Source organism: Tursiops truncatus, chromosome 1 (assembly GCF_011762595.2).
Source record: "Tursiops truncatus isolate mTurTru1 chromosome 1, mTurTru1.mat.Y, whole genome shotgun sequence".
In the NCBI taxonomy this organism is placed as follows: domain Eukaryota; kingdom Metazoa; phylum Chordata; class Mammalia; order Artiodactyla; family Delphinidae; genus Tursiops; species Tursiops truncatus.
Window position 1 is genome coordinate 83,917,235 of NC_047034.1, and position 27,433 is coordinate 83,944,667.

General features: G+C 45.2%; 3 protein-coding genes across 9 annotated transcripts in view; 1 reads left to right on the forward strand and 2 right to left on the reverse strand.

The window, feature by feature from the left end:
* The window catches only part of HIPK1 (homeodomain interacting protein kinase 1), a 48,152-nt gene extending 47,640 nt beyond the window's left edge, over positions 1-512 (reverse strand). For 2 of the 4 annotated variants that reach the window (XM_033861623.2, XM_033861619.2), the window contains exon 1: positions 213-511. The gene's annotated coding sequence lies outside the window, so the exon portion shown is untranslated. Of the gene's footprint in view, positions 1-212 lie in introns of all 4 variants that reach the window. The other 2 variants (XM_033861616.2, XM_033861626.2) reach the window with 2 other exon arrangements.
* Positions 513-7,940: 7,428 nt separating this feature from the next.
* Positions 7,941-16,719, reverse strand: DCLRE1B (DNA cross-link repair 1B). The gene is made up of 4 exons (XM_019919985.3): positions 16,270-16,719; positions 15,485-15,650; positions 14,817-14,999; positions 7,941-12,459 (listed from the first exon to the last, which is right to left on the reverse strand). The coding sequence occupies exons 1-4, from the start codon at positions 16,456-16,458 to the stop codon at positions 11,378-11,380; spliced, it is 1,620 nt and encodes a 539-aa protein (XP_019775544.2). The 5' UTR covers positions 16,459-16,719; the 3' UTR covers positions 7,941-11,377.
* Positions 16,720-16,734: 15 nt separating this feature from the next.
* On the forward strand, positions 16,735-27,182 carry AP4B1 (adaptor related protein complex 4 subunit beta 1). 4 transcript variants are annotated; one of them, XM_073809409.1, is made up of 11 exons: positions 16,735-16,834; positions 17,280-17,469; positions 19,725-19,949; positions 20,592-20,722; positions 21,322-21,469; positions 22,012-22,508; positions 23,534-23,617; positions 24,512-24,615; positions 25,356-25,563; positions 25,912-26,193; positions 26,455-27,182. In XM_073809409.1, exons 2-11 carry the CDS (start codon positions 17,357-17,359, stop codon positions 26,880-26,882), a joined length of 2,220 nt encoding a protein of 739 aa, XP_073665510.1. In that variant the 5' UTR covers positions 16,735-16,834; positions 17,280-17,356; the 3' UTR covers positions 26,883-27,182. The 4 variants fall into 4 exon arrangements, with proteins under 4 accessions (XP_073665510.1, XP_033717531.1, XP_033717527.1 ...); XM_033861640.2 differs by lacking the exon at positions 16,735-16,834 and adding an exon at positions 16,853-16,959; XM_033861636.2 differs by lacking the exon at positions 16,735-16,834 and adding an exon at positions 16,999-17,189.
* Positions 27,183-27,433: the final 251 nt, after the last annotated feature.

The following is a 27,433-nucleotide window of genomic DNA, read 5'->3' on the forward strand; positions in this document are numbered from 1 at the left end:
GCCTCCCCACTTTCCTGGGAACGCTATCCCCTCCGCGGCCGTCACCGGCCGGGGCGCAAGGCTCGGCGCCTGGTCCCGGGTGGGGGCCGCTGAGGGAGGCTCCCCCCGCAGGCCGGGCGCCCCGGAGAGCCCGTGGCCGGCCCGGCCCCGCCGCGGGAAGCCGATGGGAGATCGCTCCCTGCCAAGGCCACTTCCCCCCCGCCTCGACTCACCGCCGGTGTGTCTGGTTCTCAGCCGCGAGCTGGGGCTGCAGTGAGGAGGCGGCGGAGGAGACGAGATCCGGGGCCCCGCCGCCGGATCATCATACCCCCCGCGCGAGCCGGCCCGGGCCCCGGCCCCCGCCCCCCGGAGCCGTTCCCGCGCCCGTCCCACGGGGGGAGCCCCCTCAGCCTCCCCCCAGCTCCGCCGCCCGGCCTCTCGCCGCCGCCGCCGCCTCAGCACCGCGCGCTCCCGCCTCAGCCTCCCGCTGCCGTCCGGGGCCACCGCCGGGCCCCTGACTCCGCAGACGCCGTTGTCGCCAGACTCGACGAGCTGAGCGCCGAGCGGCCGCCCCCATCCGGCCGGCCCCTCCTCGCGGGAACTAGTCCCCAGCCCCGCGCCATGACACCTACTGAGGCGGAAGTGTCGGAGAGCGGGCAGGTTAGGATGACTTCATAGTACTGGTGGGAGGGGGAGGGGAGTGGGAGGGGGAGTGGGGGGGCCTCCGTGGGGAGCCAGCGTGGATCGAGTCGGGGGATCGGCTCCCCGCCCCCTCCTCACGGCCGACTCCGCGGTGATTTAAAGGTGCTTGGTGGCGGTGTGGCGGTCCAGCTTTAAAATGTCATCCCCGCCAGTGTGACATCACCACCGCCTAGCGTGACACCCCCAGAGATTGGACAGCGCGCGGGGAGGCAGTGCTTACCGAGGAAGCCCCCTGCTGGTGAGGAATTACCTCAGTTTAGGCTTTGATGTATCGTTGCAATCTAGGGACGTTCTAGCTGCTTGACAGCGGTGTATAGGATCTGTAAGCCTCCACACGCATTAGGAGCCCCTGAGCGGGCTCTTCCCTTGCCTCCTTGGGAACCTGGGTTTGCATTAGGAGGTGAGAAAGAATAGCTGTGCTCTGAACCCAACCCCCTCAAAACCCGCAGTGAGCTAATACATAATTTTCTCTCCTCTACCAGGAGATAGCAAAACCGGGTATTCAGGAAACGGAATGCGTTGGGCACACAACATTCTGGAAAAATAAACACTGCGTGAAAACTAGGTTATCCTAATAGACAGTTGCCATCTCCCTGGGCCAAGAAATTCTGGAAAACTTCAGATATACCTCTTGCTGATTCCTAAAGAGTGGGACATTTGTAGGGAGATGGTAGTATATTTTTTTCCATCCCGCAAGTGCTGGAGGCGACAAGGATCTGTGCCCTAGAAAGTGGCTGTGCAGCACCATGGGTATTTATTTGCATATACGCTTTAAGGAGAGGGCAGATGTGGCTAAGACAAGATTCTGCTATCGGGTTATATTTCTCAGCTGTCATTCATTATACATCCTTGACCTCTTTGGATGGAAGAGATAATTTTTGTGAAGATGTGCTAAAGTGGTTATGCTACCTTTGGGTTTCTCTCCTGGCTTAACAGCACTGGGAGCAGTTCTGTTTTGTCGGGAACAGGGAACTTTATTTCCCTAGAAGACCAGGGTTAGCAAGAGTATTCAATCCCACAGGGCAGGTTTGTTTGCTTATTTTCACAGAAACTTAGAGAACATAAAGTCCTACGATGGACTGACCTGGGAAACCTCAAGACATGGAGAGTTGGTGAACATGCCTGCTTGGGGAGCTAGGAAAAAGGCAGAACTTGAGCTCTGGGGTAGAACAGATCCTGCTTGAAAAGCAGGCTTCCAAAACATTAATTGCTTACCATGCCTTGGTTCAACCCAACTCCATGACAGGCCTCTAAGCTCCTACTCTCCCACATTATGTCCCTTTCCTCTTTTCAAACACATCTCAAAATTTGCCTTTAGGAAGACTTTCCTCTTTGACTCCCACTTGATTCTGGTTATTCAGTTCTGCATCATCATTTGACTACTTCATTTACTTCTTGTACCTTATTTATTTTACTTGTTGATCTCTATTTTCATTGTTCTTTGGTCATTTCCTCAGTCTGTCTCACTACATTGAGACCTTCTTAAAATATATTTTAAAATAGATAGATCTTAAAATCTATTTTCCTCTCTCCAGTATTCGTATATCCATCCAACAAACTCTCTCTGCTTGATGCCAGGTACTCTCCTACACACTGAGTCAGATGCAAGATGAATAAGTCATGATCTTTTCCCTCAGAAAGCTTACAGTACAGTCTAGTGAGGAAAAAAAATGCATGGGGACATATATCTAAGATTTGAATGACAGAGTCAGGGAAGATCTTCAGAGAAGGTGATGTTTAAACATGGTACGCTTAAAGAAATTTCAGAGTTTAGTGTAACTAGAGTTCATTTGTCAATTCAGCAAGTATCTATTGAGTATCTTCTGTATGCCAGATACTGTGTTAGAATTAAAGATAACAAAGAAGAAAAGGGTATGGTCTGTGCCCTGAAGGAGCATACAGTTCAGCAGAGAAGTGGCAGAATATGGAAACAGTAAGGTAGGCCGAGTCAGATTTTGAAAGGCAATGCGGAGCTAGTGGAGGTTTAATCAGACAGGTAATATGAAGGAATCTGTGCTTTAAAGAGAGAACTGGTAGCAGTGAGGAGGATGGCAGGCTGGAGTGGGCAAAGACTGGACAAAGAGAGTCTAATTAGAAAACTGTGATGAGGGTTTGACCAAGCAGGGAACATGGAGAGAAGGGAGAAGATATGTGAACTATTTCCTCCCAAAGTCGGGCAGCTGGAGAGGGAGATGGAGCTGTTGCCAGTTGGAAGCATTGATGTGTCATCTAGGGTGTGATATCCCTCTAGGGCCTAGATTCAGCGTTGTAGACTAGAAGTCACTGAGGAGCTGCAGTGTTTAAGGCCAAGTAGGAGAAGCTGACCAAAAGGCTGTGTCTTGAGAGAAATTGAGTCCGAAAGCTAGGCAAACTATCCAAACAAGTAGTAAATCCAAGGGACCCAGAAGAAAAAGAGAATTCAAGTAGAAACCAACAGTTCTAAAACTGGGAAAACCAGATGAGAGTGAAGGCCTGAAGTAAAGAATAGGAGGCAGAACGTGGGCAAATCCTTTGAATCAACAAGAGAGAATCCTCACTGATTTTTCAAATCTAGACTCCAGGAAACTTTTTATTTGGAAAAGATTTCACACTCATAGAAAAGTTGCAAGAATAGTAAAAGGAGCACCCATATACCCTTTACTCAGATTTACTTATTAACATTTTGAGCCTGTTGCTTTAACATTTGCATTCTCAGCCAAATAGATTACACACACATTTTTATCTGACCGTTTGCAAGTAAATCGCATACGTCATGCCCCTTTATCCCTTAATATTTGAATGTCCTGAGAATAAATACATTCTTTTACAGACACAATATGTACAATTATCAATTCCAGGAAACTTAACATTGATAAAATACTTTTATCTCATCTACCATCTGTATTCCAAATTTGTCAATCCAATAATGTCTTTCTTACCATCTTTTCCTCTTCCAGCACAAGATCCAGTTTAGAATCAAATATTCCACTTAATTGTCAGTCTCTTCAGTCTCTGTTAATCTGAAAGAGATCCTTAGCCTTTCTTTGTCTTTGATATTTTTGAAGAATACAGATTCCGTCTTTAAAATAACACAATGCTCCTCATTTTAGGTTTGTCATTTATGTTTATCTCATGTTTCTTCATTACTAGGTTCAAGTTATCCATTTCCGGCCAGAATAATGACACTGCGTTCTTCTCAGGGTATCACACCCAAAGTTAAATGAATGTCTCTGTCCCTCATTGGGTGATAATATTTTTTTTAATTGAAGTGTAGTTGATTTACAATAGTGTGTTAGTTTTCAGGTGTACAGCAAAGTGATTAGGTTATATATATATATTTTTTCAGATTATCTTCTATTATAGGTTGTTACAAGATATTGAATATAGTTCCCTGTGATATACGGTAAATCCTTGATTCTTATCTATTTTATGTATAGTAGTTTATATCTGTTAATTCCATACTCCTAATTTATCCCTTCCCCCCCTCTATTTCCCCTTTGTTAAACATGTTTGTTTTCTATGTCTGTGAGTCTGTTTCTATTCTATTCCACAGGGACACTTCCTTGACCTTTATCTGAACTGCACTTTACCCCCATTAGCCAGTCTTATTTTCTTCTTAACAAGTATCACTATCTGATATTTATTCATGTATACTGCCTGTCTCTCTCTTTTAGAATTTAAGTTCCATGTGGGCAGGACATTTTCTGTCTTGTTCACTGTTTTATATCCTCAATGTCTGGAACACATGCCTGGCACATAGTAGGTATTCAATAAATATTTGTTGAATGAACAAATGAATGAAGGGATTTATGGACACTAGTTTTCACATAGGGTAGTTGCCAGTTATAGAGATAATATTTATACAGTATCTGCCGAACTAAGCATTCAGTGGTTGTCAGCCCCTTGAGGGCTATGAACTCTGCTTTATTCCCTCTTGGAGAGAAATAGTATTTATTGAGGAAGGATTGCCTAAAGGATGTGCAATCCATCCATTCCTTCAGATTGATTCATTTATTCATTCACCCAATGTTTATCATTAAGAACGTGCTATGTGTTCTAGACAGTAGGGATGAAATAGTGAACAAAACAGACACAAAAAAAAAAGAGTCCTGGAGTTTACATTCTAGTACAGTGAGGCACACACTAACCTCAATAGGTAAATGATATCATATGTGAAGTGCTCTATGGAGAAAAAGCAAGGCAGGGAAAGAGGGAGTGGCAGGCAAGGTGGTTGTAATTTTAAATACGATGACCAGGAATAGCCTCACGGAGCAAAACCTTGAAGGAGGTGAGGGAGCCATGTGGGTATCCTGGGTGGAAAAGATGGTAGGGAGAGGGAAGAAGTGAGGTGAGTGCTTACCGGGCACATTGCAGTAACTGCAAGGAGGTCAGTGTGCCTGGAGCAGAGTCAATGAAGTGTGGGAGACGAGGAGGAGAGGAACCGGCAGATGGTGGGCACCATTCAGACCACCAGGAGAACTTTGGTTTTTATTCTGAGTGAGCTGGGAAACCATCGGAGGATTTGAGCAGAGAAGTAACATGCTATGATTTATGTCATGGCTGCTGTGGGGACTCTACTTGTGTATTTGGAGAGGAGGGGGGCAGTGTTGGAAGCAGGGAGAACATTTAAGAGGCTACTGAAGAACTCGGACAAGAGACAAAGGTTGCTTGGACAAGGGTGATAGCGGTGAAGATGGTGAAAAGAAATAAGATTCAGGATATGTTTCAAGGTACAGTCAACAGGATATACTGACAGATGATAGTGTGGGTAGGAGGGGAAAGCAACAGGAAAGGGAGAATAGGAAACCAAGCTTACTAGAGACACATAATAGGGTTACTCAGCAGTATGGAACGCCATTCTGGTGTATGAGATCATGACTTTAAAATGAAACCAGTCAGCCTGGTTGAATGATTTCTCCAGCAACATCTAGCTGCTCTAGTGCAGGCAAAGAGTAGATAGATATTATGATTTATCCAGAATTGGAGTTTTTCGAGGCAAGTTTGAGTGAAAGAGAGCAAGGGAGTGATATTATATTGATGGATTGTAACATACAGTCCAGTCAAGGTAGGAAGTGAAGCTCAGAGAGAGCTTATGAACAGTAAAACATTGGCAATGAGGGTACTTGAGCAGATAAGCTGGGAGAAAAGAGGGTTTAAATTTGAGATTTCAGATGTAGTACAACTTATGATAATGACAGGGTGGTAAGGTAGAGAGAGGGAAATAAGGTCTTTGGAGATGAGGAGGTCAAAGAAACTGAGAGGCCAGAATGTTGAAGTCATGCAGGATGAAGACAGAGTTCTGAAGGAGGAAGTGAACAGGTGGAGATATGGGGAGAGTGGCACTGAGAGAGGGTGGAAACTCCTGGCCCTTTCCCACATCCTTTGCCCTATGCATCGCTTCCATCTGGCTGTTCCTGAGTTACATCCTTTTATAATAAACTGATGATCTAGTGAGTAAAATGTTTCTCTGAGTTCTGTGAGTTGCTCTAGCAAATTAATCAAACCCAAAGAGGGGGTCATTGAAACCTCCAATCTATAGTGATCGGTCAGAAGCACAGATGATAACCTGGACTTGTGATGGGCATCTCAAGTGGTGGCAGGGGCAGGCTTGTGAGACTGAAGCCTTAGTCTGTGAGATCTGATGTCCTCTCCGAGTAGATAGTGTCAGAACTGAGTTGAATTATAGGACACCCAACTGGTGTTAGAGCATTGTTGGCTGGCAGGGGAACCCCTGCTTGCAATTTTGGGTGCTCAGACCTTTTAGCAGGTTTTCTCCAAACCTTATATTCCCGACTCCCTAAGCACCAGGCGTCTGGTCTCACCCTCATGCTTTGTTTCTACAGAGCCTGGTTAGTAGGGTGAGTGAGCCTGACCCAATTTTCTTGGCTTCTTAGAAGCACACCTTTCAGTGAGCACATTAAGGATGGGGTTGTAGCACTGGAGACAGACTTCATCCTCCACTCCCCAAAGTTACTATAAATTGATGGGAGGAGTTAGGACTGGTTAGATAGCCCTAATACAATAGTGTTTTAAATATGTGGATACTGCAAGGGAAACACTAACCCAAGGCTAACCAGAAGTTTTGTGTGATTGAAAGCTGATTCAATAAGCTATCCGTTTAGGGAAAGAACCAAGCCCAAGAATCTGGGAGCTTTCTGTGATCTGGTGGGTCCAGGATGTGGTCAAAGAAGAGAAAGTTACCCAGGAATGAGATAGTCAAGGTGGAAGGGTGTATCCAAATAAAAGCATTGTGGCCAAAATAAAGACGAGCTTAACCATTCTGAGGATGAAAATCCCCCACGGGCAGCTGTAAATACAGATACTAATAAGGGCAAGCAGAATCATTCTGTAGTGATGTAGGTGGGATATCTTATGGAAGAGAAAGGGAGAAGTGCCACGAACCCAAGACAAAACAGCTTGTGGTGGTGGTGGTTAGAGAGGGTGAGAGGTGGGAACAGGTTACGGACTGACAGTTACTCACTAGTGATAGCATCGGAAATATGTGCACTTACAGGGAACTATATTCAATATCCTGTGATAAACCATAATGGAAAAGAATATGAAAAAGAATGTATATATATGTGTATATATATAGATGTGTGTGTGTATATATATGTGTGTGTATATATATATATACACACATATATGTACATATATGTACATATATATATGTATAACTGAACCACTTTGCTCTACAGTAGAAATTCACACATTGAAAATCAGTTATAGTTCAGTAAAATAATTTTTCTTTTAAATGGACCTCCAGATGGAATTTCTCCTGCTTATGAACCACTCCAAGAATGCAGAGAGAACTGTCTCTTTGGGGGTGGACTTGAGATAGAGAACCCAGGTCTAAATCCCTTTTCTTGAACAAGTGGATTCACTTATCTTCTATTTCCTACCACAAAGGGTAGTCTGGATCAGGAGTAAGAGATGGTTCCCCAAGGCCAGTCAGGCAGATTTTCTTCCCTAAAGGGACTTAAATCACTTTCAGTCTCCTTGTGGAAAAGTACAAGTTTTCCCACAGATCATGAAGCAAATAACTAATTGATCTCTAGGGAACTTCTTGTCTCCCAGTAACTTCAAGCTTCATTGCAAGATCTTCGTAGATCTATGGGGTCATCCTTAAATTCTAAAAATAAATTAAATTGGCTTCTTAAAGATGTAGCAAAGCAGCATGTTTATATGAGGGAGTGTTGAGAAATGAAACAAATAAGACAACTGCCAATCTCTATTATAAACCAGACAAATTTAATTTAGAATAGTATGAAATCTTCCCATTATTTTTTTTTAATTTTATTTATTTATTTATTTATGGCCGCGTTGGGTCTTCGTTGCTATGCGTGGACTTTCTCTAGTTGCGGTGAGTGGGGGCTACTCTTCATCGTGGTGTGCAGGTTTCTCATTGCAGTGGCTTCTCGTTGCAGAGCACGGGCTCTAGGAGTGCGGGCTTCAGTAGTTGTGGCATGCGGGCTCAGTAGTTATGGCTCGCGGGCTCTAGAGCGCAGGCTCAGTAGTTGTGGCGCACGGGTTTAGTTGCTCCGCGGCATGTGGGATCCTCCGCGGCATGTGGGATCTTCCCGGACAAGGGCTCGAACCCATGTCCCCTGCATTGGCAGGCAGATTCTTAACCACTGCGCCACCAGGGAAGTCCCTTCCCATTATTAATACAGAAACATGCCACCAACAACTAAATTCCTCAAAGCCCTTTGCTTCTACCTCCCACCCCCCCATCTGAATTCATATAGATCCCGCTTCTATATGGAAGGTATTCTATAGGAATACGTGTGACACAGCACATGCCAAGAGTTGACAGGTTTCCTTGTTGCTAGAAGATAACTCCCATCTGGGGGCCCTTGTACTGAAGACTACCTTATCTCTCCCAGCCACCTTCGAGTAGCACAGAAGTGAGACAGCTAGAGGCTCCCAGATGAAGTCAGGCTAAGCCTTGCCCACACAGCTTAGTAAATATTAATGTAGCACACAAGATGATTTTCTACGTACCATTCTAATGACACCATTTGAACTTAATGAGTCTTCAAGGTATTTTAATGCTATCCTCTTCTGCAGAAAGGATAGTAAGGAAACCTTTCTGGAGGGCACTGGGCACAATTTGCATCAAGAACTTAAGACTGTTGGGATTAGCAGATACAAACTACTATATAGAGAATGGATAAACAAGGTCCTACTATATAGCACAGGGAACTATATTCAACCTAATGGAAAAGAATATGGAAAAGAATGTATATATATGTATAACGGAATCGCTCTGCTGTACAGTAGAGATTAACACAACACTGGAAATCAACTATACTTCAATAAAATAAATTTTAAAAACTTAAAACTGTTATCCCACTTCCAGTAATTTACTCCAAGAAAATAAACACAAATGCCATGATATATGCATAAGAATGTCCATTGTAATATGTGTAATTGTGAAAAAAAGAGCACACAAAATGTTGAATAAAACAGAAATAGTTTTAATTAAGGTATACCCATATGATAGGGTATTATACAACTATTAAAATAACATTTTGAATAATATTTAATGATATGAGAAAATGCTTAAAATATTAAGAGTAAAATGCAGGATATAAAACTATATACAGTATTACCCCAATTTGGAAAAAAAATTATATATTTAATATATTTACATGCACAGAAAAAGACTAGAAGAAAACAATTGATCTACATGGAGGAATTCTGATTTTTTCTTTATATTTTGTATGACTTCCAAAGTTTCTTATTTTATATAGAGAATAATTTTTTTTTAAAGAACCAGAGGCTGAGAGAACCAATATTTAAAATATCCATCATGTGATAGGCACTGAGCTAGGAATTTTACCAATTCTCTAACCTCCAAAGCAATCAGGAGAGTTCCTGGTTTACAGATGAGAAACTGAGGCTCTGCTATGGAAGCCTGATATCTCTATTTGCCCAGGTACCCTGGATTCAAGCCCAGGACAGTGCCCATGTCCCCTGCTACCCCACATGCCTCACCTGCTATGGCTCCTAGTGGGCCCATGGGAGGCTTACAGTGAAGGTCACTGACAAAACAGAGCTGTATACAGCTTGCCCAAGAGAAAGGCCTTATTTTGCTTTCTAAACTCTTTGTATCTTCCTCCAGAAGTAGACAATTTCCAGCCCCCTGGACAAGAATCAGAGGCTTCTTCATTGTGAAGGCTTGAAGCTCCATTGTGAAACAGTTTTTATCCATGTGCCCAGCTCCACATGCCTGTGCCCCCTGTGACTGTGGTATCTGCTGTCCTGCTTATTGGTTTGGCATTTTGTCAGGCTGTGAGCAGAAGGTCAGGGCAGAACTGCACACCCTCACCCCTTCCACCAGCTGGCTCCTTCGTCTCTGCCCTGGTTACTGAAACAAACAGGCTATGTCCTCCAGCTCCCTACTCAACCCAAGGATGGAAGGGGGGGACACTGGGTGGAGGGGGGCAGCAAATATCCCAGCTGTGTGAACAATCAAGACTATCTGGCAGCACATTTGATCTTTTGTAACCTTATTTCAGCCAAATAGTCAGGGCCTCTAGGCAGCTGGGAGGCCCATCTTACCCTAAGCCTAATGTTTGGCTGGGTTCCAGATACTGCCTTGGTGAGGGGTGCCCAGTCCCCCAGCTGGCTGTATTCCAGGTAGGTCCTCAGGGACACTAACTGCAAACTCTCACGGAGGCAGAGGTGGAAATTGTCTCCAGTTTTTCAAGGATCTTCATCACTTCCTGTTCCCTCCCAGAGGCAGAGACAGGAAGTGACTTGGATGGGGTCACAGCAAATCAGTGACCTTCAGGATTGGAACGTGCTGCCTGGGTCACTTTATCCTCCTGCACCACAGTTCCTAAATTAAAAAACAGAACTACCTAGGGACTTTTATCTAGGAAGAGACAGAAGGGGACATGGGGAATGACACATGACACACAAAACAATGGGAATAAACTGGTCCTTTTTGATCAGACTCTATCTCTTTCTGCAGCCACACAAGAGGACTGCATGTTCACAAAGTCTGCAGAGTGGTTAGGACTCTGCTTCCACTGCAGGGGGCGCGGGTTCGATCCCTGATCAGGGAACTAAGATCCCGCATGCCACACAGCCAAAAAAAAAAAGTTTGGAGAAATACTGGGTTAAACAAAGTTAAACAGATTAAATTACTGCAGGACTTCCCAGAACATTTAATGTGCTCACATATACTGTAAAGGGGTTATAATGTAAAGTGTTTCTTAAACACAAGTCAATTATAGAACTAAGGATTCCATAGACACTAGGATTCCAATGAACACGCTTTGAGAAGTCTTGTTACAGGGTGGGCATGTACCACAGAAAAGTAAGGCCCCAAATAAGCCATCAGCCACTATCTTCAAAAGTGCAGTGTTGGGCTTCCCTGGTGGCGCAGTGGTTGAGAGTCTGCCTGCCGATGCAGGGGACACGGGTTCGTGCCCCGGTCTGGGAAGATCCCACATGCCACGGAACGGCTGGGCCCGTGAGCCATGGCCGTTGAGCCTGTGCGCCTGGAGCCTGTGCTCCGCAGCGGGAGAGGCCACAGCAGTGAGAGGCCCGCGTACCACAAAAAAAAAAAAAAAAAAAAAGTGCAGTGTTGATGTGGCACTGCCCATTTGTTAGTGGTAGAAATACAAAGAGTGCTAACTTTGAAAATAAACAACTCTTGATGAATTTTTTAAAAAAAAGTGCAGTGTTGGATCAAACAAGGTTGTCATTCTGTACTCTCCTGTCTGTACTTGAGCAAGAGTTGATGGTATTTTTCCGCTTGCTGGTCAAAGCCCCTGGAAGAGAACCCTACCTGGAGAAAGTTCACTGGAGTCAGAAGGTATTTGAGTGCCAGGCCCCTGTACTCAGGAGCCAGAAGAGGGGCAGCCTTGCTGCTGTAAGACTGGGGAGAATCCTGGCCCATCCAGGCTCTCTGGTTCCCGGTGGCTGCTGAGCCCGCATTGTCTCCCCTGGGTACCAAGTAGGGCCCTACACTGATTTCCTCCCCAGTTTCCGGAGAGGAAAATTCTTTATCTGTAGACCCTAAGTGCACTGAAAAACCCGAGGGGGCAGTCAATACAGTCACCATCTTCTGGGACTCGGAGGAAGGGACTGCACCCTCCCATTCTTTGTTGCGGATGTCCGGGAACGGCTGCTTCTTGATCTTCAAAGGATGGTGGGAGGGCCGCTTCTCAAGCTCCCCAGAAAGGTTCTCATTCTTGGTCTTCTTCAAGTCCCTGTCAGCTTGAGAGTGATCAGCATTTTCCTCAAGGGATTCAAACACGACACCCTGGGTTCTCAGTCTCTTTAGCTTCCTTTCTAACAATAGCCAGAGAAAACTTGGATTTCTAGAGGAGGAACTCATGTATTGCTGTACAGAGTCTGGAATCAGAGGCACAGAGAGCCTGGGGCTCAGGCTGTCCTGAAAGTAGTCCCTACAGGGTTGTCGCCTGACAATGGGCACCACCTGGCAAGGCCTCAGTGCTTCGACAAAGGCACAGAGCTCAGGGTAGGAGGAATGGTCAGAGTAAGGGATGATGTGGATATCGGGGTGGGAACGGTAGATTTTCCGGCTGGTGGGGAGGATAGCAATGGTAGGGTGGGTCTGGTTCCAACGCAGCATAGCCGAATGGCAGATCTCCATGTGGTCCACGGCATGGATGCGGCCAGCCTTCTCCTCCACTGTGAACACATCTGCCAGGCCCAGCAGCTGCACTAACTCCAGGCGCCGAGGACTCAATACCACCCAGGTCCGAAACTCCAGGGCCAGCTGCTCCAGCAGTGACTCTTTTCCCAGGCTATAGAGTCCTGAATAATGTTCAAGGGATTGGGGAAAGTAAGAGAAGGAAGAGGATGAAGCTAATAAGTCAACCAAATGTTTAATAGAAATACACAAAATTAATGGGACTACCCCCTGACTGTCTATCAGGAAGGAGGTGGCATTTGAGCTGAGGTATATGGAGGGTGGGGTAGGGAGAAGTTTAGCACAGAATCCACTCATTCATTCAGTTCAACAAAGGAAAGCATCTATCAGGTGTTAGGCACCGTGAAAACAAACAAAAATCTCAGTCCTCAAGGAGTGTAATCTATTTGGGGACCCAGAAACAATGCATGCTACAGACATGCACAGAGTATTATGAGGGCACAGAAAAACATCTACCAGTTGATAGAGTTAGGGATAGCTTCCTGAAAATGACAACTTAGATAAATCCTAAATGATGGGTGCAAGTTAATCTGGCAAGGGAAGGGGATGGTAGAGAACATTTTAAGAGAGGTCGTTTCAGTGTTACTAAGGTACAAAGAAACTGGTAAGAAATGACACTAGAGAGGTGAGCAAGGGCCATATAATAGGGGGCTTTGTATGTACTGCTAGGGAGCTTGTTTTTAATTCTGTAAGTGAAGGTGTCATTAAGGAGTTGCAAGCAGGAAAATGGCTAATTCTAATTATAGGATTCATAGGATCAGAGCAGGGCTTTAGAAAAAAAAGTGGCAGCAGTATTATTCAAAGACCTGCATGAGAATATACTGAAAGCAGAAGTACCAGTTAGAAGGCCCAAACAGTACGTATAGAGAAAGAAATGGAGACCTGAATTTGGGTAATGGTTATGGTAACAGATATGGGAGATGTTGTTTAAGTAGTTGTTCTCAGACCTTTTCTGAAGGTGTATTTCAAGTCTACAACCAGACTGTGAACGCCTTTAAAGAATCTATATTTCCTTTATATCCACCTTATTCCTCATCATGGTTCAAAATCTCACTCTTTGGGCACAAAGGTAGCTGATTTTCTTTTCTCTCTCCCTATCCTTCCCCCTTTTATTTTACCTCTTCTAGGCCCTTTACTACTAGACTGTAAGCCCTCATATTTTATTCATTTTTTTCTATTCCCACTGCCTATCAGAATACTTGGCACACAGTAGGGGATTATTGTATATCTGCAAAATTAATCAAGCCCTACTACAGTACCCTACTCGCCAGCTGTGCTTCTCTGGGAAAACTCTGCATTGAAAACTCCAAGAATAGTTAGCACTGATATTTCTTCATGAGTAGTCAAGCAATCCTGAGAGGGAAAATCTCTCCATCAACTTGGTAGTCACTCTGGAAGGTACATAATTTTTTTTTTCAATGCCTTTGTTTAAACCTATTTTGAAACTCCTTTCAGAGTTGGGGCATATCCTTTTAAAATGTTCATCACGGTGGCAAATTTTTTTCCTTTTGTGGATTTACTACAATTTTGGAAACAATCAAAAAAAATCATTTGGAACTAAATCTATTACATTTTAAAAAATAAAAATGGATTTTCATCAACTATCCCAAAAGGCAATTTCAAGAAGCCCAAAATGTTTTGTACTGTTGTGGAGTCACTAGAACAAGCAGACAGCTGGGTTTTCAATGTATCTAACTGCAAGAACAACACTCACCTGAATATCTACATTCTGATAAACTTCATTCACTTGCTAACAAATATTTACCGGAGGCCTCTATCAGACATTAACCTAGGCATCTGGGATATATCCATAAGTGAAACAAAGAGCCTGTCTATTGTGAAATTTACATTCTAGCACAGGGAGACAGATAATAAAAACTAAATACAATGAATACATAAATTATGGAATACACTGTAAGGTGATAAGGGCAATAGTGTCCCTCTCCACTTAAAACCCTTCAATAGCTCTTTGTCCTAAGAGCAGTGGTTGCATTTAGGATCAAGTTCAAAATGGCTTACAGGCACTTCAGCCCCTCCAGGCTTTCCAGCCTCCTCAACCACTGTGCACCTGTCATACTGCTGCTTCTCTGTTCCACAAACACATAGGACTTCTTCCCACCTCCATCCACACCCTCAAGGAATGTGTGTGTGTCTGTGTGTGTGTGTGTGTGTCAGAGAAAGTGGAGATACACAATCAACAATAAGCAACAGTATATTAAAACATATGGAGTATATGGGAAGTTGATGAGTGCTATGAAAAAGTTGAATCGGTTTAGGAGATCAGGAGTTGGGAATGTGGGAGTGCAGATGGTGGGCAGATTGTAATTTTAAATAAAAAGGTCAGGGTAGATTTCATGGAGAAAAGGACATCTGCACAAAGACCTGAAAGATGTGAGACACTCCAAAGAACCTAGATTCACTAGCTCCATGAGTGAGAAAAAAAGGAAAGGAAAGCCCTCACCAATCTTTATGTTATGTTGTGGGTGCTTTCGAATGAGCTCAACAATCTGGCGGGCAGCTTCTTCTTGGGAAGGAAGAACCAGAGCTGGGTTGCAATTGGTGTTGTCTAGGTATAAGGTATGGATCTGTTTCCCCAGTCTCAGGGCTGGCTCCTTCAGCATGGACGGTGTATACCGAAAATCCCCTGGAAGAAGAATATATGGGAGGCAGACAGTCAGAGACAAAAGTATAGAAGACAAGCCTCTCCCAATTCCAACAATGGGCATTTGCCTACTGGCCTGTTGGAAAAACCTAGAGTCTAGCAATGATGAATGTAGTACAGCTTCTTTGTGGAAACGTCTCTATTGTGCTTCCGTTTTTTCATGATTCTCTGCAAAGTTCATACCCTTAAAGAGTGGGAAATCAGTTGAGAAAGGGTCACTGTGCTCATGTGGCATGAAGCTAGGAGGTCTCCAGACTTCTACTATAAGTCAAAGATGCTCAAGAAAAGTCGTGTTGGGAATTCCCTGGCGGTCCAGTGGTTAGGACCCAGTGCTTTCACTGCTGAGGGGGCAGGTTCCACCCTGGTTGGGGAACTAAGATCCCGCAAACCGCGGGGCTTGCCCCCCCCACACACAAAAAAGTAGTGTCTAGGCTGGGAAAGTGGAAAGGACCCCTCCGGAAGCCCACCTGTGTAGAGAATGGTTCCAAAGTATCCTTCAAACAGAAACATGACAGAGCCAGGGCAGTGATTGGCATCGATGAGGGTTACAGTCATGGTCTCTCGCCCAACTTCATCTAGAGGCAGGACATGGCTCTCACCAACCTCCAGGGCTCGGATCCACTGCTTAGATACCTGAGGAAACAGTTGGTCATCCCAGGGAACACAGCCTCCCCTCCCTGATACCTCCCTGGATCAGAAGCTGTGATGGGGATTCCCAAACAATACTCCCTTCCTCTTCCCACCCTCTACCTCACCCTTCGTACAAGTTTAAATTAAGAGTGCAGAAAACAAGTCTAGTCAGCGATTCTCAAACTTTCCAAATCATAATAATCCTTTGGGGGGCACCTGTTAAAAAAAATTCCAACCAGATTTCCACGACCTGTGCTAGCTATGTCTACTGAATCAGATGGGGGAGAAGGGAGGCGTTGGAGAATCTGTATTTTACTCATCACATTGGGTGGATTCTTATGATGAGGCAAGTTTGGGAAACACTGGCCTAGCTTATGTGAAGAGGTAGGAACAATTTCCTTGGCTGGACTAAAAGTCCTCCCCAATTTATCACTGAAACATCCCAAGCCGGCCAGTTAGAAACCACCCTCCTATTCTGGGCTAAAGATGCATTCTGGGTTCTCGCTTTTGTAAAAATCAGTCTCCCTGGCCCCAACTCTATGACTCCACGGCTGTGACAGATCGGAAGTCCCCACCCAGCTACTGGGACCAACTCTCGGAGGCCGACTCCAGCCGCCCATACCTGTCGGTGACGGTGCAAGAGGTAAGCGGTGATTGGGGAGCAGTAGAGGGGCCGGGTCCAGGTGCTAGAGAGACCCACGGTGTGGTCCGAGTGCATGTGGGACAAGAAGAAGAGCCGGGCGGAGGCAGCCCGGCGCAGGCTCCAAAAGTCCACAGCGATGGGCGTTTGAGGGATCAAGACCCCGTTCATGGTGGCGGGGTTGGAGAGTCACCAGTGGGATCTTCATGGGAACAGAGCTCCTGCGGGAGGCTCCTACAACGGCGCCCTGAAAAAAGTCATGCTGGGGCAAGAACAGGGCCAGGGGCCGTAAGGAAAGCCAGCTCAGTGGGGAATGAGTGACTAGACTGGGCAGAAAGAAGGAAGTGACCGTGCTGTGGGAGTCTGGGGGTGGAATCGCAAACCACAGAAGGCGCCCAACGGAGCGCCACTCCCCCAAGCGCGCGGGACCAGGGCCCGAGGCCCTGGTCTCAAAGCGCGCGCTGCTGGGCGGAGACAGGCGGAAGTAGCCGATTTCCGATTGCCCGCCACCCCTCTGCCTGAGGTAGCCGCGCGGCGGCGCCGGGAGGTGAGAGGTTGGGGGAAGGGCACGCTAAGGTCGTGATCCAGGCTGCGCTCGGCGCTCACTGGGAGAGGGTGATTGGCAGCTGCTCTGCGTGGTCCCCCTGGAGGAGGCGGGACTTCCGCAGAAAGGTTGATTGGGCCTCTTGGTGACGGCAACCGCGTGGAGGCGCAAGAAAGGCTGGAACTGGAGGGGGAGGGGTCCACGGACTGTTGGCTGCCGGGCTCGAAGTCGGGCCGAGGGCCTAGAGGTTGCGGGAGAGCTCTGTGGGCGGAGCGAACCAGCCTGCAGGTCCCCGGAAGGATCCGCAGAGCCTAGGGTGGGCCTCGCCAGGGAGCGAGAGGGTTGAAGTTCGAGTGTGGTAGGGCCCGGATGGCGGCCCTGGGGGAAGCCAAGGCTGGGCCAAATCGCGCCTGTAGTCTCTTCACTGACTGACGTTTCCTTTACCCAGGTCCCCACATCGGGGCTAGAAGGAGCCCACGAGTTACCTAGGGATCTCTGGGAACTGCCCCGTGACTATTCGAGAAGATGCCGTACCTGGGCTCCGAGGACGAGGTGAAGGAGCTGAAGAAGGCTCTGTGTAACCCTCACATTCAGGCTGATAGGCTGCGCTATCGGAATGTCATCCAGCGAGTGATTAGGTATCGCCTAACGCTCTAACTCCCCCATTGCCATCCCCATCAGGGCTCTCTACCCCTGGCCGCTTAGAAAGATTAAGTGAACTCGCATCCATGGCAGTTGTATGATTTGGTCTTCCTGCTTCTCTGGACTGCCGTCTAAGTCTCCCTTGTGGGACATATTTTGCTTCTTTTACTCAGCTGGGTGGTTTCATCCATGTCTTGAACTTGTACTGCTGACTTCCAGATCTATGTCTAGCACAGACCTCCTTTTTTTTATCGTCAGACCCACAGATCCTACTGCCTGCTTGGCATTTCCACCTGGATATTTCTTCAAAGACATGCAAAATAGTACCTACATCCTTCCGCCCTCCCCAAACCTGCTCTTCCACTTGTATTTGTGTTGATGAACGTCACCACCCAGCTGAGCAAATGTGGGAGTCAGTCTTGGTGACACCTGATTGTCACTGTTCAAGTCAGATGGTATGGATTCATGGTTCTAAGTATCCATCCTCTTTTTCTTTTTTTAGCATCTTTATTGGAGTATAATTGCTTTACAATGGTGTGTTAGTTTCTGCTTTATAACAAAGTGAATCAGCTATACATATATCCCCATATCTCTTCCCTCTTGCGTCTCCCTCCCATCCTCCCTATCCCACCCCTCTAGGTGGTCACAAAGCACTGAGCTGATCTCCCTGTGCTATGCGGCTGCTTCCCACTAGCTATCTATTTTACATTTGGTAGTGTATATATGTCCATGCCACTCTCTCACTTCGTCCCGTGTCCTCAAGTCCATTCTCTATGTCTGCATCTTTATTCCTGTCCTACTCCTAGGTTCTTCAGAACCTTTTTTTTTTTTTTAGATTCCATATATATGTGTTAGCATACGGTATTTGTTTTTCTCTTTCTGACTTACTTCACTCTGTATGACAGACTCTAGGTCCATCCACCTCACTACAAATAACTCAATTTCGTTTCTTTTTATGGCTGAGTAATATTCCATTGTATATATGTGCCACATCTTCTTTATCCATTCATCTGTGGATGGACACTTAGGTTGCTTCCATGTCCTGGCTATTGTAAATAGAGCTGCAATGAATATTGTGGTCCATCTTCTTTTTTTTTGATTGGCACTGCTGTTCTGGTTCCCTTTTTAAAGCAATTGCAGTAGCTTAGTAGTAGGTCACCTTAGGCCCTCATTTCAGCCAGATTGATTTTCCAGCATATGAATTTGACAATATAACTCTTGTGTATAGCTGTGGATCACAAACTTCAGTATGCACAACAGTCCCTTGGGGTGCTTTTTTTGTTTGTTTGTTTGTTTTTGTGGTACGCGGGCCTCTCACTGCTGTGGCCTCTCCCGTTGCGGAGCACAGGCTCCGGACGTGCAGGCTCAGCGGCCATGGCTCACGGGCCCAGCCGCTCCGCGGCATGTAGGATCCTCCTGGACCGGGGCACAAACCCGTGTCCCCTGCATCAGCAGGCAGACTCTCAACCACTGTGCCACCAGGGTAGCCCCCTTGGGGTGCTTTTTTAGAAAATGTAAATTTTTCATCCAATCCAGTAATTCTGATTTCAGTAGGGTGGGATGGAACCCAGGAATCTGCATTTTAAACAGACATCCCCTCTAATTGCTATAGGAGATCACAGTTTGAGAAACAGTGATCTACAGAATAAAGTCCAAATTTCTTATCATAGCACCCAAGGAACACCCAGTTAACTACCGGCATACTCTGAAAAGAATGTACCATTCTTGCTCATGTCCACATGCATCACAGTGTGTATCGTTACCTATCTACTACACCTGCCTGGAGCTCCTGCTGATTCCGCTCAAGTATTTCTTCCTCTGTGGAAACATTTTATGACTTTTTGGCAGTGTTAGACCTCCTGATCCCCACTGCACCTTGTCTGTTACTTCTGTTATAATACCAATCTATCATTCTGTAATTAGCGGTGTTCTTGTCTGCCTCCTTGGTAGACTTTTGAGTTCCTTGAGATCTGAGACCATGCCTTCTTCAAGATTATTCCCCAGAACATATCCCTGGAATGTAAAATCTGAATGTGACTGGAATGTACTAGTTTGTTGAATGAATAGAAGAACGTTTATTGCAGGCCCGTTGTGAAGTATTGTGTGATATGATAGACAAAGTAGACCTGGTTGCTCTGCTCTAAGAGATCACAATCTAGTTGGATATCCAGGGCATATAAGTAAAAGGCTTTCTGTTGTAGGTTGGGGATTATGTATTTTACTTTTTTCCTGCTGTGTGTGTTGGTTTCAGGCACATGACTCAGGGCTCGGACATGTCTGGTGTTTTCATGGAAATGGTGAAGGCCAGTGCCACTATAGATATTGTTCAGAAGAAGTTGGTTTATCTCTACATGTGTACCTATGCCCCCCTGAAACCAGATCTGGCTCTCCTGGCCATCAATACACTGTGCAAAGACTGTTCGGACCCCAACCCGATGGTGCGAGGGTTGGCACTACGGAGCATGTGTAGCCTCAGGTGAGCACTCTCCTCCCTTCCTGTATCTCAGTGGCTGATAAGTTCATGTGGTCATGGGGCAGGTTTTTAATGATGACAATTTATTTGAGCTCCTTAATAATGGGGAAGACACTGTTGTAACCTGAACTCAGGTTTTCGGCCATTGCTTTGGTTTAAAAAACTATATATGTGATTTCATTAAGGAATTTTTCTATCCTTACTCTCAGTGAAATAGTTAAATATTTATTTATTCATTTATTTGGCTGCTCTGGGTCTTAGTTGCGGCACACGGGATCTAGTTCCCTGACCAGAGATCGAACCTGGGCCCCCTGCATTAGGAGCACGGAGTCTTAACTGCTGGACCACCAGGGAAGTCCCTGAAATAGTTAAAGATTTCTAAATGTGTGTGTGTGTGTGTGTGTGTGTGTGTGTGTGTGCGCGCGTGTGCGTGTGTGTTTTTTAACCTGCCTATGTGGCATTATTCCACGTGAAAAGTCAAGTGAGGCTTTTTAAGTTTGGCAGCAGCTTTCTCCACTTTGTTGGAGAAGAATCTGACCAATGCGTATTCAAACATCTACTAAACCCTCTGTTAAGTGAATAGGGGCTAAATTATGTCAAAACTAGTACCTTAGGATCTGACTGACTCTAGGATGTGTTGCTTAGGTTGCCTGGTGTGCAGGAATATATCCAACAGCCAGTTCTCAACGGTCTGCATGATAAGGCTTCATATGTCAGGAGGGTAGCAGTCCTTGGCTGTGCCAAGATGCATACTCTTCATGGAGACTCTGAAGTGGGTAAGTTTCAGTGTAATCTACCACGATCAGTATTTATTTGTACTTCCATTATATGACTTTGTAGAAGAGTATGTAGCTTTGGTAGAAAATAATAATGTGACCCTACTTCTGCATGTCACTTTTTTTTTTTTTTTTTTTTTTTTGCGGTACACGGGCCTCTCACTGTTGTGGCCTCTCCCATTGCGGAGCACAGGCTCCGGACGCGCAGGCTCAGCCGCCATGGCTCACGGGCCCAGTCACTCCGCGGCATGTGAGATCTTCCCGGGCCGGGGCACGAACCCGTGTCCCCTGCATCGGCAGGCGGACTCTCAACCACTGCGCCACCAGGGAAGCCCTGTATGTCTCTTTTAAGTAGGACGCAGGGCTTGGTATTTTCTGAGATTAGAGAAGTCCTTTCTTTGGGGCCCACGTGAGATCCTGTGCCTTAGCTGCTTAGAACAGTCTGGAAATGACCATTGTTTTGGCCTTGCACTTTGTTACTGCCTTTGTTATTTTTGTGGCAGAGAAGTTCAGCTTTGTCTGCCTGGAACTGTTATTCTGGCTCTATCACCTTGACTCTGAAACTTTTCTTTATGTGAGATCTTTGTTCCGTTTTATAGATGGTGCCCTGGTAAACGAATTATATAGTTTGCTGCGTGACCAGGATCCAATTGTGGTTGTGAACTGCCTGAGGTCTCTGGAGGAAATTTTGAAACAGGAAGGAGGTGTTGTCATCAATAAGCCCATCGCCCACCATCTCTTAAATCGGTTTGGATGCCTCTGTGCTCTTTTATCATGATCAAATCTACATCCTAATGGGATCTTGTTGATGTATTGAATGAAGGAGAGGTCTTGAACAACTTCTGTAGAGTAGTAAAGAAAGTTAACTGTAACTATTAACTTCCTCATGTTTCATTGAGATAATTTTTTTTTCATTTGTCTTAGTTTCTTTTGGTGATATAGAGAGATGGCAGAAGGATCCTTCAGGGTTCTGTCCTCTGCAGTCGTTATGTCCTCCAAACTAAGCCATTCATACTATCTTAAAATGTAGAGAATCTGGATCTAGGATATGGTGATCATGTCTTTGGCCTTCGATGAGTGTGCATTTGTACCGTAAACTCATCTTGGAATTTAAAGCCTTATTTTGTGTAAACTTTCGTACATCAGAAGAATAATTTGATTATGGCACAACCTATTTTCAAGAATTCTCCCCTTGTTGTGATGAACAGATGACTGGTGACATGGCAGTAGCATGGAGGTGGTCCTAATTTTGTTGCTAGGATAGCACTTTTGTTTTCTTTTTTGGATAGAATGTCAAAACTGGACCAGTGGGGCCAGGCTGAAGTATTGAACTTTCTGCTACGCTACCAACCCCGCAGTGAGGAGGAGCTGTTTGACATTCTCAACCTGTTGGACAGTTTTCTCAAGAGCAGTAGCCCAGGTGTGGTGATGGGAGCCACCAAACTCTTTCTGATCTTGGCAAAAAACTTCCCCCATGTGCAAACTGACGTGCTCATGCAAGTCAAGGGAACTTTGCTGGCTGCCTGTTCTTCAGAGAGCCGCGAGCTCTGTTTTGCTGCCCTCTGCCATGTGCGCCAGGTCCTGCACAGTTTGCCGGGTCACTTTAGCAGCCACTACAAAAAGTTTTTTTGCTCCTACTCGGAGCCCCACTACATCAAGCTCCAGAAGGTGGAGGTGCTGTGTGAGCTGGTGAACGACGAGAACGTGCAGCAGGTGCTGGAGGAGCTTCGCGGGTACTGCACTGATGTGTCTGCCGACTTTGCGCAGGCTGCCATCTTTGCCATAGGTAGGTATCTGTTGCTTTTCCTTTGTGAGAGCCTAGACCAACCAGCTAGAAAGCTGTGGAACCACAGAGAGGAAAGGGAGTGAATCTTGCTTCAGAGGCAAAGTATCTTGTACCAAACAGTTAGGTCAGTGACTACAAACAAGGTGGGGAGAAAGGTTTTTTGGTCAACACTGGTGTTTCCATATCTTCTAGGATATAGACTATAGGTGATGCAAACTGTAACACAATTTATATTGCCTTTTGTCGTCTGTTATCCAAAATGCTTTTCTGTATATCATCTTCCCACAGCCTTGTGAGGCAGTCAAGAAGAGTGGACAAGTGTTATTATTAACTTCGTTTCAAAGATGAAGAAACTCAGGCACAAAAAGTTTCTTAAATTGCCCAAAGGTCATATAGTTCCTGAACTGGGACTGGAACCCAGCCTTCCTGACTCAAAGTCCTTTGAAAATTTAGCAATCTTTTATCAAGCTTCTGCTCCGGGCTACGCATTATGATGAGTGGACCGGCACAGAGTAAAACATAAGACTTACAGACCTTTTCATGCTACTCTGTCTGGAATTTAAAGGGCTAGAGTGAGTCAAATGCAAGCAGCTGGGGAGCTAAGTTTTGGAGGACTTCAAGTAGAGGAGGAGAAGGAACCCTCGGATGTAGAATAAAGTATGGTTATTTTTAGAGGCAGAGAAGAGGGCACAAAGAGGGGAGTAGAAAGCCTGCAGTCTGGAGGCTGTTGCACAGTGTTCCCAGCAGGAATATTCCTGTACAGGTGTGCTGCAACAAACTGGTTGCCACATAAATACCTTTGTGACTAAAAGTTTTCAACCTTGTTCAATGGGAAATTCATTTTACCAAAGTTCCCTTTATCGTAAACTTAGATTCTTATTTCATCAAGCAAGGGGTGATTTTCTTTTTCTTTTTCTTAGATATTTCTGGTCCTCTTGGTCTTTCTTTGGCTGGTGGGAAATTATTTTAGAATGAGGTGCTAGTATCTGACTTAACACATTTTTCTGCTTTCCCTTCCTCTGTAGGTAGCATCGCCAGGACCTACACGGATCAATGTGTGCAGATTCTAACAGAGCTGCTGGGGCTTCGACAAGAGCACATTACCACAGGTAATGGCTACCTTTCTAGGATTTTTTTTTTTTTTTTTGGTCAATTTCCCGACCTATAGTATTTGCTCAAAACATATTTGTTGTTCAATAACAGAGGTTTAAACTCTTCTTTGCATCATCATCTGTTACCATCAGAGAAACATACAGATCTAACAGAGTAGGGAGTCTTCAGGTTGCCATGAGTCTACAAGGCTGTTGCATAGATCATGAAGGGTGCGAGGGTTACCTTGCTTGTTATTTGCCCACCTTTACCCCTCTTTTTGCTTTATGGCAGCATACGGTAAGCAGTGACTTCCAAGACTGGGACTAGGGTGAGGCAAGCAAATCGCCTAGGATGCAAACATTTAAAGAGGCACTCACTTTTATATAGAGAATGGATAAACAACAGTGTGCTACTGCATAGCACAGGGAGGTATATTCAATATCCAATGATAAACCAGAATGGAAAAGAATATATATTTTAAAAAAAGAATATATATAAAGAGGCACTCGCTCTCAAGTTTGTGCAAATGCTAACTCTGTGAGTCTTCTTAAATTTTACACCCTGGCACCTTGCTTGCTTCACCGTAGCTCCAGCCCTGGTGGCTCCTTTTATACTGTCCTCAGAGCATCATTCGACAGCAGCACTCCCCCACATTTGTATATGCTTTCTGGTTTGCCAAGTGCTTTCACATACGTTAACTCATTTATCCTCATGGCAATCTGATGAGCAACACTTATTAAGAAATTGTTGCCCACGTCAGACATTTCTCAGATAATTATTGACCACCCCACCAAACACCCATTTTACAGAAATTGCCCCAGTAATCTAGCCTGAATATGTGACTTTTCTTAAGATTCTTTCCCGTGCGGAGGCTCTAATCCTGTGCTCTTGTGTCCTGAGCTGTGCTCTAGTGGTTGTGCAGACTTTCCGAGACCTGGTTTGGTTGTGTCCTCAGTGTACAGAAGCTGTGTGTCAGGCCCTGCCCGGCTGTGAGGAGAGCATTCAAGATAGCGAGGTAGGCTGTAATTCTCCTTTACTTCTAGGCAGAGGGGGAGTGCTTGGGACCCTGCTCTGTGAAATGGAATCTAATTATTCTTTCCACCCAGTGTCTGAAGTGGAATTCTTAGAATTGATTGCCACCTCAGATTCTGTTTTGGGTGTAGGTGGGATATAAATTATAAAAACATTAGGATTTAGCTATGGTTTTCTTACAAATATTTTGATACCATTGTTCTTGTGAACAGTTTTGAGTCAGAGATTTAGACCATAGGGTTTTCAGCTGGCATGAAAATCAGAATCGTTTGTGAAATTTTTACAAATATTTGGGCTTCCAGTATCTACTCAAATATTCAAGAGTGGAAGCCCTAGACACACAGAGTTTTAAGAAACTTTGCAGGTGACTCTGATGTGCACACTAGGTTCCCCTAACTTAGGGGAATCTTCCAATAGCTTCCACTGAAGCATTAAACCCCAAATTGGGGAAGAAGCCTCAAAGGTGAGGAAGCCTTATTGCTTAAGCAACATAGGCTGTGAGAGTCTTAAGTCTCCTTTTGTGTGGTAGAATTTCATTCCTATTTGTTGTAGAGAGTTTAGTAGGGGGTGAATTAATAAATGCAAGTGGAAGTAAATAAAATATTATACCTTTTCTACTGACTCTAGGGGAAAAGCAAAACCTGCTGCTATCTACTGCCTGCTCTGGCCTGTGTTCTGGACAGCCAAATGTTGAGCACCTGTTCTTACTCCCTCATTACCTAGGGGAAGCAGGCGCTTATTTGGCTACTCGGTGTCCACGGGAAGAGAATCCCCAACGCTCCTTATGTGTTGGAAGACTTCGTAGAGAATGTGAAGTCGGAGACATTTCCAGCTGTCAAGATGGAGCTGCTCACGGCTCTGCTGCGCCTTTTCCTCTCTCGACCCGCCGAGTGCCAGGACACGCTGGGCCGTTTATTATACTACTGCATAGGTAGGCTCTTCAGAAGGAAACGGTTGAATTGGGAGATTGGGATTGACATGTATACACTAATAAGTATAAAATGGGTAACTAATGAGGACAGGACCTGCTGTATAAAAAAATAAATAAAATCAAATTTAAAAAAAAAAAAAGAAGGAAATGGTACTTGCCATGACCAGTCATACAGGTTCTCACAGCTTTCATTGTTTGGTGAGCCATCTGGGACCGAAGAAAAAAATGTCAACGTTTTCTAGGGTTTCCTCCCTCCTTCATTTTGTTCTCCTATTCTGGTGGGCACAGGGGTAGAAAGAGTGTTTTCGTTTTTGTTTTTAATTAACTTAGTCTATTATCTTACCTCAGAGGAAGAAAAGGATATGGCAGTACGGGACCGAGGTCTCTTCTACTATCGCCTCCTCTTAGCTGGCATCGATGAAGTGAAGCGGATCCTACGGAGCCCTCAATCTGACCCTTCTCTCAGACTTTTGGAGGATCAGGCAGAGAGACCTGTGAACAGCTGGGCCTCGGACTTCAACACACTGGTGCCAGTATATGGCAAAGCCCGCTGGGCAACCATCTCTAAATGCCAGGGTGTGGAACGCCATGGCCCAGAGCTTCCTAACACTGCATCTTTTGCCACATCAGGTAAAAATAGTCCTGACTTTATACCTTGTCATGAAAAATCTTTATCTTTTGCAATGACTGGTAGAGAGTAGAGTACCCTAGCTAAACCTCAGACTGTTGCCCGAATTTTGTCTCTGTGAGTAAGAAGGAAGTTCATCATTGGTTATTTAAGCCATTTCTCTGAAGATGAGAGTCACATTGTGTACTGCTGGAAATCTAGATTTAAAAATGTAGTTCTACAGATTAAGAGCATCTCTTACACAAGCTTTCTGACTCTTGTAGGACCCCTGATTCCTGAAGAGAACAAGGAGAGGGTCCAAGAGCTCCCTGATTCCAGAGCCCTCATGCTAGTCCCCAATCACCAGCTTACTGCTGAGTGTTTTGAGAAAACTTGGCTGAGCCTCAAAGTTGCTCATCAGCAGGTGTTCCCGTGGCAGGGAGCAGTCCATCCTGACACCCTCCAGATGGCCCTGCAAGTCGTGAACATCCAGACCATCGCGATGAACAGGGCTGGGGCTCAGCCGTGGAAAGCCTACCTCAGCGCTCAGGATGACACTGGCTGTCTGTTCCTGACAGAACTGCTGTTGGAGCCCGAGAACTTGCAAATGCAGATCTCAGTAAAACAAAACAAGGCGAGGACAGAGACACTGAACAGTTTTATTTCTGTATTAGAAACTGTGATTGGAACAATTGGAGACATGAAATCATAACAGCTTCTTGCCTATCCTGAGTGAGATGAATAGCTGTCAGAGTTCCTTAGTTTTTCTTATTATAGCTGCTTGTAAGTCCAGATAATATCAAATGCAAAGGAGAATGGGAATCTGGGAATGAGAATTCTTACATTCTTGTCCAAAGATCATTGGTGAATGACCCCATTTTTCCAGGTGATGTGGTAAAGGTTAATGTTGTTGGTAAGGGGGTGGGAATGGGGTGAGGGTAGGATTTGGATTCTTTCCTAATCAGTTTAAGGGATTATTTTACTCATTAAAGATGCCTGATGTGTCTGGAAACTGACTGGGTCATCATTTGTGGGGGTCATCTTTTCTTCCCTGGATTATTGCAGTGAATTCCTGACTGTTCTCATATTTCTAATCATGGTTTCTAGGCCAGAGTTCAGAGTCCTTAGCCTGGCGTCTAAAGTACCTCTTCAGTGCCATGTCTCAGCACTCCCCAGGATACCCTCTGTTCTGGCCAAGCAAACCACTTGCAGTTCCCTGAATACGCTCGGCTCTCTCTTACCTCTGTGCCTTGGCACCTGCTT

Bases quoted from the DNA above. Each gene is read 5' to 3' on its own strand.
- DCLRE1B (XM_019919985.3), bottom strand. From the start codon at position 16,458: ATGAACGGGGTCTTGATCCCTCAAACGCCCATCGCTGTGGACTTTTGG. The intron at 15,651-16,269 runs GTATGGGCGGCT...CTGTTTCCTCAG, and splicing joins TCTTGCACCGTCACCGACAG to GTATCTAAGCAGTGGATCCG. The intron at 15,000-15,484 runs GTGGGCTTCCGG...TTCTTCTTCCAG, and splicing joins TGGAACCATTCTCTACACAG to GGGATTTTCGGTATACACCG.
- AP4B1 (XM_073809409.1), top strand. From the start codon at position 17,357: ATGCCGTACCTGGGCTCCGAGGACGAGGTGAAGGAGCTGAAGAAGGCT. The intron at 20,723-21,321 runs GTAAGTTTCAGT...TCCGTTTTATAG, and splicing joins TCATGGAGACTCTGAAGTGG to ATGGTGCCCTGGTAAACGAA. The intron at 21,470-22,011 runs GTTTGGATGCCT...TTTTTTGGATAG, and splicing joins GCCCACCATCTCTTAAATCG to AATGTCAAAACTGGACCAGT.